Here is a 12,509-nt window from a genome sequence, read left to right on the forward strand (position 1 = left end):
TCACAAATTAAAAGAACGGCAACTGGGATTGTGCTGCAATTGACAACGGCATCGAACACAATTCAGCCAATCATAATTAAGGACCGAAACTATTCGTTTTAGAAACACACTTCTATATCTACAGCAAATATAGATGAGTTTTAGGCACCCATGGTCGTGTGCAACAATCTACTATTGGATATTCTTAAGTATGCACAATTTTACGTGTTTTATTTCACTCAGTTAATGCTAGATATGGGAAACTTGCTAAAGACAATGATAAATAATTACCTAAATTAGAAAACACACATTTCAACAATTAGGCTGGTGTTCAAAAGTGTGAGTTTGTTCTTTCTATCAACAGTTACATCAATAGTTGCTAATGATTAAGGGATTAACAAGCGTAACAGGTTGGAAAGCACTGCATAAACTTTAGGTAGCCAATTAACTCTATGCTCGTTTGAGCTTGAACCCTGACCTGGGGAAGGCGGCAGATCCACCAGAAAACGCTGTTCATCAGCCTTGCGGCCACACCTGGCTGACTCGAGGATCCACCGAAGTGAAACAGCGGGCAGACCCCATTTCTGGGCAGCCTGGTACTTGGTCCCCTCTGGAGTGCGCAGAACCAAGTGAGTGCTGGCCAGCATGCCTTTCCGCTGGTTGGCTGTGCGCACAAAGAAGTCCTGGACACTGCAATGATAAAGATAACAAAGGAGACATCATAGCGAAAAGACTCAAAAAATTTCATGTCCAAAGTTATCAACCCAAACCAAGCGGGATTTATTAAGGGAAAATACTCTACCGACAATATTAGATGGTTGCTGAACATAACTAATTACTTAAAGGTGAATCAAAGGCCTTCTCTGCTTCTATCTTTGGATGCAGAGAAGGCCTTTGACAGAGTTGAGTGGAACTTCCTCTTTAGTGTATTGCATAAGTTAAACATGGGAGATGACTTTATTGAGTGGATCAAGGCAATCTACCAAGCTCCGAAAGCAGCAGTTATAACTAATGGTTTGACATCTGTTCCGTTCAACTAGATGAGAGGTACGAGACAAGGGTGTCCACTGTCAAGCTCATTGTTTGCAATAGTAATTGAGACATTAGCAACATCTGCACGAGATAATATCAACATAAAAGGAGTACACACTGGCAAAGACCATCACAAAGACGGTCATAAATTATCTTTATATGCACACCTATATAGCACAATTGAACAATTTGGAAAATTCTCTGGATACAAGATAAATTGCAATAAATCCAATGCATGTCTCTTGAACCCAACAGAAGAAATGCAGAAATTATACCCTTTTAAATGGTCACCAGATGGTTTCAAATATCTAGGAGTACACTTCACACCACAACTAGCTGATTTATTTAAAAATAATTACATTCCCCTTAGTAATGACATCAACAGCGATCTATGTATATGGGCCAAACTACTTTTATCTCTTTTAGGGAGGATAAATGTCATATCCTTCCGAGATTGAATTTTCTCTTTCAAAATGTACCTTGCTACTTGTCTATAACATTCTTTAAAAAGCTGAACAATCATATTTCAAAATTTATATGGTCCAATAAGAAACAAAGAATTAACCTACTGACCCTGATGAAACCTGAGCACCATGGATGGTCTAGGTTTTCACAATTTCCAACACTATTACTGGTCCGCCCAACTGAGAAACATACTATCATGGTCATTGGGAAGACCAGACTCTCATTGGGTACCAATAGAAGCAGGATATGTTGACCCAATACCTTTACACTCTCTCATATTTATCAAACATTTTAAAAAGATAAAAAACATGGGGCAATATTTTACAGTTGCAAACACATTATCTGTTTGGCGAGACCAGACATGTGGACTCGAGTCACATGACTTGGACTCGAGTCAGACTCGAGTCATGATTTTAATGACTTCAGACTTGACTTGATAAAATTCGGCATGACTTGCGACTCGACTTGGACTTGAATACTATTCACTCGAGACCTGACTCGGACTTTGCCTCTTTGACTTGTGATGACTTGACATGTCTCGAATCAAAAACTAAATTTCCTGATCGTGGACCAGTCACCCCAGAGACGCTTTCCCTCCGCGACTAAAAAAAAAATAAAATAAAAAAATAGCGGAGACAAGCGGCCAGAGCACAGTTCAGTGCTGCCGCTACCCCCACACGCGTTACACACTGTGTGTAGGGCACCAAGAGACAGAGGAAGGACCAACATTTAGCCAATCACTAGTAGCTTTAATGCAAACTGATTTGCACTCTTGTTAGAGAACGTTTCATGTCAAAATGCTCCAACAGCATGTTACATAAAGATGATACTTTTCGAGTCCTCTCCATTAAGATCCAACTTGAACTTATGCTAGCCTATTTGAGAACGCATCTAAGCATGCACGAGAGGGAGAGAAAACTAGTAGTTTCCAGCTGGCTTGTCATTGTTAATGATGATTGATTACTTGTTTTAAATATAAGAAACGTATAAAAGGAAATCGTGAAGTCAACAAATATGAGATTAGAGGAGATTGCGAATTTATCCGGTTCTCACTAGCCTACTGTTATAAACTATGAGATCCAGGTCACTATGACATACTAGCAGCACTCACTGTGATTTGGAAAGTGGACAAGAATATGAAGAGTTGTCTTTGCCTTTGTGTAATGGAACTGGTGAGTCTTGAAGTATTCTATGATTTATTTAACACATTCCACTCAGCTACTGTAGCTAGGTGGCTACTGGCTACCAGGCTCATAATTCACTTTTAATTGCAAACAGAAAATGTCAAGCGAGCATCATGTCATACATGCTTCTTTTTCCAAAGGAATGAAAGCTATTTGTGCCAACTTAATATCATGCTTATCATTGTTAATATTGTGCTATACATGTGGCACAAATGTTTGAGTTTGAGGACTAGCCATAGGCTATAATTGAATGGAGCTGGTAAAAAAAGATCATTATGAGAACGTGTGGACAGTGGCACACAATGGGCTTAAAGTGACAGTGCACAATTTACAAATGAGATAAATAGCATCAAATGTGTAGTATTTCTTAAGAAATTAATACTTTAAAACAAAATTACTGTCATTATTTTCTTTTACTTAAATAATATAGAAGTGTTGACCTTGGCTTCCCTTATGAGTCGCCACTGGCAGACAGCCTAATAAATAGTTTGCAGGCAAATCCTAGCGCAGTGAACTGCCATCAGTCAAATTATTACTCATCCTTACAGTGGGCTCCGCAATTTGGAAAAACAATATATATATATTTGCAGCTGTGCTGAGTGTCATGTAGCTATCCGTTTTGTACAGATTACTCAGGTATGCACATGTGTATATTACACAGGTATTTCGTATGTCATATGTCGTAAAAGATTACAAGACAGAAACATTGAACATATTTTAATCTGTATTTATAAAAAAAATACTGTGGATGGTATTGAAGTGGATGGAAGTGGATGGAAGTGCTAAAATTATGATCGATAGTCTAATAATGGCATTATTAAGTGAAGAGTACCTGATGACTTGTTCAGGACTTGAAAGAGATTGGGACTTGGACTTGGACTCGACTTGGCTTTGATGTGACTTGGACTTGGACTCGACTTGCCCTTCTCTGCTTTTACTTGGGACTTGACTTGGACTTGACTGTTAAGACTTGGGACTTACTTGGGACTTGCCAAACAGTGACTTGGTCCCACCTCTGGGCGAGACTGTTTGAGAAAGTTTGGCACTGCTAAATTAATTTCTGTATACTCACCTATTCATCAAAAACCTGATTTAAAAAAAATATTTGCATTTAACTGATAACTGAGACAATTGGGGATAAATCAACTTAAAGACATGTTTCATAAAAACTGGAAATTCAAAACATTCCAAGAACTAAGTGTAGAATTGAATTTGCCTAAATCAGATTTTCTAAAATACATGCAAATCCAGAGCACTATAAAATCGCTTATTAAAGAAAACAAGTTACATTTCGAACTGACTGAATTGGAAGAGAACCTAATAACACTATCCACTATTAGAGGCCAAATTAGCAAACTGTACGACATTTTAAATCAGAAATGCCAAACTCGCTGTCAGAGTGGGCGCGCGTGGGGGGCTGGATGGCTTAACTTTGTTTATGATGTGTCGGTAATGTAAAACAAACTAGAACTAGCTTGTTACTGTGATTTGTCAACATACTGGTTATTTAAGTATTGGTAATGTTTTTTTATATTATTATTTATTTATTTTCTTTTGTCTTTTTTTTAATTGTTTTTTTTATTTCCCCTTCTTGTGTATTAGTGAGAGTGGCATAGGTGTATGAATGTGGGTGCAAGTGTGTGTGTGTGTGCGTGTGTACATGCGGGCAGAGATGACTCAATAAGGGTGCGCATGTGTGTGCATGTGTGTGCGTGCGCAGGGTGCGATTTGTAGGGGGGGATGGTGGGGATTTCCCCCCCTCTGGTTTTCCTATCCCTACCTCTGCTAAATTATTTTTATCCCCGGTGGGGACAACATTTATCCCCCTCTGCCCCTCATATTGATTAATGCTACTTCATATAAGTAAAGCGCTGCAACGTGAGAACAGTCTAGTAGGCTAGCCTACATAATAATCTGACATCAGAAACGCACCGTCACCGTCAGCACTCATGCTGCTGACACAGTGGCTGCGTGATAACTTAATTTGGCCTTGATCGTACAGGACATTTCAGAATGTCGATTGTGTAGTCCATCATAAATGGCTAGTTTCAATGGAAAAGTTAGCTGGACAAATTAAAGAAAACGAGAAGGATTCAGTGAAGCATATAGTCATATTTTAGAACCTTCAAAATTAGAAAACTGATGCAACTGAGATGGAGGACAACTGCACGTAGAGTAGAACGTAGGCCTATTGTCCGAAGGAACTTAGATATTTGCTGAATGTCACAAAAAGTGTTACAGAAATTGCTTGGCATCGCTTATTCAATGGCTCTCTACCAAAACACCTGTAGTTTGCGGAGGACGAACGAGAAAGCACTCACGCACATTACGCACTTGGCTACTGAACGCAAATCAGCAGGAGAGAGAATGCACGTAGCCTACGCAGCGTGTAGCGCAATGTGTAGGCTATTTGGTTACCAACTAACACTGTTAGCCAATTCACTTAAGACTTCAGTGCCATCATATACAACATTTTTTTACACAACAAATACAGAAAGGATAGAGGCAGTAAAAGTAGAGGAGTCATTTCAGATGAGGCAAGAACAAGGTGAATTTGTATGCTTGTCAAAACGTAGTCCTACCCTGCATTAGAGGAGCTGATCATCATACCAAGCACACTCGCTGTTTAAAGTCATACACCACGGTAAACTAAAACTAAAATGTTACAAAGGTGGCAAAATTAATATAGGCTATTATTAGCCATGACATTACTAGGCTATGAATCATTCGTTCATTTTTTTTTTTTGGGGGGGGGGGGGGCGGGGGTTACAAACTTATTTAAAATCATCCCCCCCTCTGGTTTTTACACAGATCGCACCCTGTGCGTGCGTGCGTGCGTGTGTATGCGCGTGCGTACATGGGGAGGATGAGGGTGTGATGGATGTAGAGCACCTGTTTATGAAAACGGTTCATGAGATCCATTGAAATTTGTAATGCACATTTGTAAATGAACTCTTCTGTGATCGAATGAAAATAAAAAGATGTAAAACGATAAAATAATATCTAGGACAAAGGCATAGGCAAGGTAAAAGACAATTCTACTGCTTAATCAAATCTTTTGAAAATGATTTATTCAGTTAAAATTCTCATGATGAAACTGCTTTGAAAAGCAGTGATATCTAGTTTTTTTTAGAAGTTGCCCATTGCATAGATTTTTCCATCTCACTTCCAAGCAAGTATGAATTTAACACTTTGAGTGCCAAAAACGCAATACTGCGTTTACGATACTGCACCCACCAAACCAGGGTATAATTCTAGAAATCTAGACTCTGGGCAAAAGCTTCCAGCCCTCCACCCACCAATTATTGTTAATTGTTAATTCGTTCATTGGCTTCCTAGCAAATCTTGCTGCACGCTTCATGTGGGAGTGAAACCGCACGCTGAGTAATACTGGTATGAGTGTAGATTTCCGAAGACAACAGTTTTACAGATGTCTGTATTACTCTACCTCATGCCTTCACGTCTCTTCACACTGCTGAATTGCATTTTCCTTTTTCACACACTGAAATGACTTCATATTTGTATCAGCTGATCAAAACCCCTCAAATTCTCCAATTTCAGCTTCAACTATTTTTCTGGTTCACTTACTGCTCTGTGGCAGTAAACTAATATTCTTGGTGTATGGACAAAACGTGGCATTTGAGGACAATATCTTTGAAAAGGAAATGCTGATTAACAATCCCCCCCCCCCCACACACACACACACACAATTGTCCACAACTAATTCAATCAACTAATATAATCATTAGCTGCAGCCCTAATTAAAAAGATTATTTAAACTACATTTCAATTACATCAGCCTAACATGAAATGTGTGTGTATTCTGGTTAGACGCAAACTGCATTTCCTTGTCTTTGTACTTGTACACTGCACAATGACAATAAAGTTGAATCTAATCTAATCTGATCTAATTCATGTGTGTGCTCATATGGAGGACTCACCTGGCGCCCAGGTGCTTGGCCAGCTCAATGAGGGACTCCCTCTCCGCCCCGGTGAACTGGCTGAAGGACAGCACACAGCCCTTCAGAGGGGACCTGCCCTCCAGCACGGCCACCGGTGTGAAGAGGGGGTGTGAAGACAGCTCCAAGACACACTGCTGCTCCACACACATGGCCTTAACAAACACGACCAACACATCAAATCAGCTCACACGGCCTTAACAAACATGACCAACACATCAAATCAGCACACACAAACAACACACACATGGCCTTAAACTCGACCAACACATCAAATCAGTACACACAAACAACACGCTAACCATAAATACATGACACATAATACAATAATTACACCAATACAACTTTAATGACCTTTGATATATCAGAGTGCACCCTCACAAACCTACATCCACTAATAAGATTATTCTTCATATGGACTTCTCACTAACTACTGATAGTAGTTTCAGAATTCGGGCAGGTGCACAATATAGCCTAGTCTTGGTTGCCTTGTAAGTTATTACCACACCCACATTTTTGGAGCAGATCTGAATCACAGGGCACCTCAAAGTATTATTTTCCATAGCTATGGAAGTTACGGACCTGCTACTAAAATGTATGCTAAATATCCTTATATGGATGAGGTGAAGAATCTAAAAAACCCCTGTAAGTTAGGTATAACTATGCTTTTTAAGGTAATGAAAAAGATGACAGAGCATCACTGGCATCCTCTTACCAGCCAAGTATCTGTGACGACCTCATCCACTGTGGCCTCCACCTCACAGCCAAGTAGAGGGACAACGGCGTAGTCAGCCACCACCCTGCTGCGGCCAACCAGCAACTTCCCACAGCCTTCCTCCACCAGCTGAGACAACTGGGCCTCTGCCTCTACGCCAAAGCCCACCAGCAGAAAGCGCTTCCCCACAAACAGGCCCCCCTGACTAGGCTCGTGCAGGGTGGAGTCCTGGGGTGGGTCTGGAAGAGCTGAGACTGATGCTCTTGCTGGTGCTGGAGCCGGGGTCAGGACAGATAGCCTGTCGCTGGACTTCATGGTGGTCCTACTCTCATCTAGCTGTGGCAGCTCCACTGCAGACCAAAAAGAGCATAACACAATTACAGCATAATAGGTATGCTAGAATATTATTTGCCTCATTTGCAAATATTTCTTATATAATAATGTAAGGGATAATGTATAGAACACCGGTCATTATCGGAAAATCCCCGAAAAAGTCCCGCCAGGCAAAAATTATCCGACTTATTTTCCGGTAATGACTTGCGTTATTATCCCGCTTATTATACAGCTACTTGGCAAAACCCCAAAAAATAAACTCCACGATATGTCTCTTTCCATTGATTTGTTACCGTTTCATCGTGGCTTTTTCTGAGAAACAAATAGTTTGCAACACATGCTGAACTTGAATCCAACATTCTTCAGAAAAAAGCTGATCAACCGTCTGCTTTCCCTTTTGAATGAAGTTCCATTGCACAAAGTGACTGGACTACTTGCAAAGTGATGTGAAAGACTTAAATCAGAAAAAACCTGTTGCCATTGACAACAACACAAAACCTGTTGCCATTGACAGCGGTCATTATATGTAAATAATTTACCGTAGAACGCTGGGAAATCCCATTCAATTCATTGGAGCGTTTCTACTAGCATTGTGAAGAGCTGTATAATAAATAGCATATGGAATTATATACTCTATACCAGGGTATAATTATATATAGTATAGTATATATATACACATGGAAAAGTTTGGCTATATCTTCGTTCCTGTTGTACAAGCAACGTTTCTATATACTCTATAATTCTAATACTATATAATTCCTATACTTAGTTACTAAACTAAGTAGAGCACTGGAGTTAAATTTACAGTTTACTGTTTTACATCTACTGTTTGCTGTTTAACATATCTACTTAATAAAAGTGGAGATCCTGATGCTTTCTGGGGATTTCAGAGGAATGGGGAACATCAATTAAGAGGAAAAGTTTCAAAATGTGATCATGAAAGTGTAGACAGCTGTTGTTTAGGAAGGAGTTGCATCACACTACACACCCACCTAAAAAAACCCCTAGATTTTCCGGACTTCACTGACATGATTAAGGCAAATGTATTTTTATACATCTGTAGCTGCTTCTGTGAAGAGTGACAGTCATACCAATAGTGGTGTCGTCATTCATGTACTGGGAGAGCAGGTCGTCATCAGCTCTGCGGTCTCGGCCTGGACTCGGGGCAAGTGGGGCAGTTGCAGGGGTGCGGGAGCGCGAGCCAGAGGTGCGGGTTGGCTGGAGGTCCACTGGGGTCGGGGCAGGAGGGAGGCAGGACGGGTGGAAGTAACCCTCTTCTGGCAGGAGGCTGCGACTACTCAGACTGTCCAGCAGCCACTGCACCATCACCACATGGGGTCTGTCAGGGGAGCAAGTGAAAAAACAGACAAGAGCTGATATTGGAAGACAATTAAAAAACAATACAAATATTTTTTGTTGCTATGAACTAGAAGTACTGAGATGGTTTATTTTTATCTATGTAAGACAAACAAATAACAACAATAACAAAGGGATGCCTTTTAAAGTACAGTTAAAAACTGTATGTACTTTAAGAACCATTTGCCTTAATCATGCGGTCAGTGAAGTGTGTACGGAAAATCTACGGGTTTGTTAAAATGTTAAAAAAAAAGATGCAAACGTTTCTTTTTTTTTATTCCATGTTTGTCACCAGTGGGGTATACTACGAAGCACGTTAGACATATCTAGGCTATGTAGACATATTGAGGCTTCACAAAGCCTTGACTCATACGTTAAGTGATACTACGATAGCAGTTATGTGATATATTTGTCAAACTAGGCTTTCAGCTCAGATCTGTGCGCGTTCTCGGTGTTGGGATGATGTAGGCCAATCGTGAAACATGGAGACGCACAAGACCGCTTATATTAAAAATCAATTACTTCCGCATTTCTGAGCGATAGTGTAATCTACACTGCGGTCATTTTTAGTGTCTAGCCTATAACATCAAATAAATCGATTTGTCACCAGATGTTGTATGGTATGCACGTCCATAGTGGCATATTTGCACGCACAACACTATTAACCCTTAGAACCCAATTGACGCAAAGTGCGTTACATTGTTACATTGCTCCGCGACTGTTCATCGCAGGGAGATGAAACCTTTATTGCATGACAGAGAAGTGGGGCTTTCCAAAGAGACTATGCACTTGTCTGTACGATCAAGTATGAAAAAAAAAAAAAAAAGTCATGAAATTAAATCAAATTGCATCATATTTACAGTCTATACTTCTCTGCGTTCACCTGCGCACCCATTACTCTCGTTTGAATTACTCGCGAACCCGTGATCGCATAGATATGGCAAGCAAATCAGATGAAAGAGGAGACACAGGGCTATCCATTGGGTATCCTTCTGGGTTATAAAACAGACGAAGTGACAGCAAAATAGCTGGACTTACCCCTGTTTTTGTGGCAAAGCATGTTTATAATCCAACACTATCATGTGTTTCTCTATGGCAAAGCATGTTCATAATCCGGTTTTGAGATCCTAGCAAATTCCTGCATGGCATCCAATTCAAGGCTCACATCCCAATTTGTTCAACAAAGAAACACCTTTTTTGCCTTTACTTTGTTCATGGCAATGCAGTAAAAAGTTGAGAATCATCATGAGTGCATACACCATAGTCACACATGCTAACACGCAAACTTGGGTCAAGTCAGGTCAGATCAGTTTGTGTCACAGATATGGAGCGCAGAAAGGTCATTTTTCATCGCTAAATAAAAAATGGCATTTATTTCCGTAAATCACACACCACATATTTTTGTAAATTGCTCAGCCCCAGAGTATCCCTCCAACATGGGAATTATATTGCCCGATTCAGGACAGTCTGCCCTACACACACATGAAATGCATGTAGAGCTATGAGCTTGCTGTGGTGAGATACAGGTCAAAATATAAGATTTTTTATAATATGATTTTTATATTTTAATTCTTTAAAAATCAAAATAAAATCAATGCTATTACTAATACATGATGGCAGATCTGGATAGCCTAGACTCTGCTGAAAAAAACAATATATAATATGTGTGTGTGGCACTTACAATGACCAGAATAAATCCTTATGAATAAAGGTAGTGAAAATGCCCTAAAAACAGCTTAGGGTTCTAAGGGTTAAAGCGCATTCGAGATCCAAAATGTTTGTAGAGGCGGAGCTCCACCTGTAAGATATGACAGAATCCTACACGTGAGATAACAGTGCTTTGTTTTGCTACAACACCTACAGAAGGCTCAACAGTAGAATGTGCTATACCATTCACATATTGGTATAATTACTCCCCATGGTAAGAATTTGTCATCCTGCAATATTAACGATATAGCTGATGAGACGTTAAAGCAACACCAAAGAGTTTTTTGTACCTTATAAGAATGTTTCCAAAATCGTTTCAGTGGTTCATCAACTCGTAACAGGGTGAACGGCACTTCTGCATTCGCTTCGCGGCCCTCTATCGGCTATAACCGCACTATGTAAGTTTGCCAGATCGGGTAGCGGATCTGTAGTTCGATGGAATGAGACATAAGAAACTATAAATTTGACTTGCATCTGATGTCGCAATACATCGTACTTTCATAAAATCATGCAACATATTCTACCTTGTCTGTGGACATCGTTATTTGCAAAGCCGGTGCTGGGTGAACAAATAGCGCGTGTGCGACAGTCAAAAAGTTCTTTGGTGTTGCTTTAACATATGCACAGTACAATAATGTTACATCGTGCAATACCAGGTGTTTCAGGAGAGCAGACCGAGAGCAGACCGAGACCGTGTTTCGACAGAGACACCAGAGACACCAAAAACTGCAACCTATTCTGGAATAAGTCAGACCTGTGTGTAGTTTTGGTGAGGAAGTTTTTCATGTCGGGATCGGGGTCTCCCATGACTACGTGTGTGAGCTCCTCGCTTGGCTGGTTGAAGCGTAGGCCTCCAGCAGCGTTGACCAGGCGGCGGAGTTTCTCCAAACGCTTCCCAGTCAGGCCACACAGGTATAGCTGACAGGGAGGAATAACAGCCGAACAGTTCTCTTGTGCATTCCCTTTTTTCTTTTTTACTGGCATTAAATATTCAAATAAACCAAATGAAGGTATTAAAAAAAAAAACTGGTCTTAAATTATAAAGGCTTGTTCCCTGTGTTCATTGTGTTTCTGTCAATCACTATGTTCCCATGCACACCATTATTTAATTCGAAATAATGACAATATTGAACAGATGAATAATCAGTCAAATCTCTTTCAAAGCTACCTATTATAACGATAAAACGCAAAACAATTGTGCCTCTAATCTGATCAAATTCACCTTTTGGGGTCATGAATGAAATCAGTGATGCAAACACATGTGAGGTAAAAAAAATAGAGAAACATTACCAACCAACCCCCCCCCCGTAAAAAAAAAACAAACAGTCTAAGATAGTTCCAGAAATGTATCTTTATGGATATATAAAACCATTATCATTGTTATGGTCTTATTGTTGCACAATTGAAACTAAAGCAGTAAGTGAAAACATGCACATCGGTGGACTGCTTTACTAATGCAAAATTGCAAACTATTACAATGATTTCATTTCATTACTCAGCATGGTTGCACAGTGCTTGCATGAGAAATACTTCCCAAAATCCTTCCCTAATTGTAAGGATGCCATATAGGGGTGTAAATCACAAGTTTCATCACAATTCGATACAGTATTGATTCTTTAAGCCAATGATTTGATTATTTTCGATCCTTTAACATTTTTAGCAATTCCATGTGTTACTGGGGTCTGTTGTTCATAGGAAATGATAGATTTTGATTAATTTTCATGGATTCAAAAATGGCAAATATTATAAGCCAAATACTGAACATTGACTGTGGAATCC

General features: G+C 39.8%; 1 protein-coding gene across 1 annotated transcript in view; it reads right to left on the bottom strand.

The window, feature by feature from the left end:
• The window catches only part of topbp1 (DNA topoisomerase II binding protein 1), a 43,886-nt gene that overhangs the window by 26,668 nt on the left and 4,709 nt on the right, over positions 1 to 12,509 (bottom strand). Inside the window, exons 9-13 of the mRNA XM_076290958.1 lie at positions 11,485 to 11,648; positions 8,759 to 9,006; positions 7,335 to 7,684; positions 6,602 to 6,774; positions 458 to 669 (exon numbers count right to left, since the gene is read on the bottom strand). Coding sequence (XP_076147073.1) covers positions 458 to 669; positions 6,602 to 6,774; positions 7,335 to 7,684; positions 8,759 to 9,006; positions 11,485 to 11,648 — 1,147 coding nt within the window. The remainder of the gene's footprint in view (positions 1 to 457; positions 670 to 6,601; positions 6,775 to 7,334; positions 7,685 to 8,758; positions 9,007 to 11,484; positions 11,649 to 12,509) is intronic.

Source organism: Alosa pseudoharengus, unplaced genomic scaffold (genome assembly GCF_046254945.1).
Source record: "Alosa pseudoharengus isolate Yale_2024_CS ecotype anadromous, Long Island Sound unplaced genomic scaffold, YU_APseudo_1.1 YU_APseudo_1.1_scf_18, whole genome shotgun sequence".
NCBI classification, from domain to species: Eukaryota; Metazoa; Chordata; class Actinopteri; order Clupeiformes; family Clupeidae; genus Alosa; species Alosa pseudoharengus.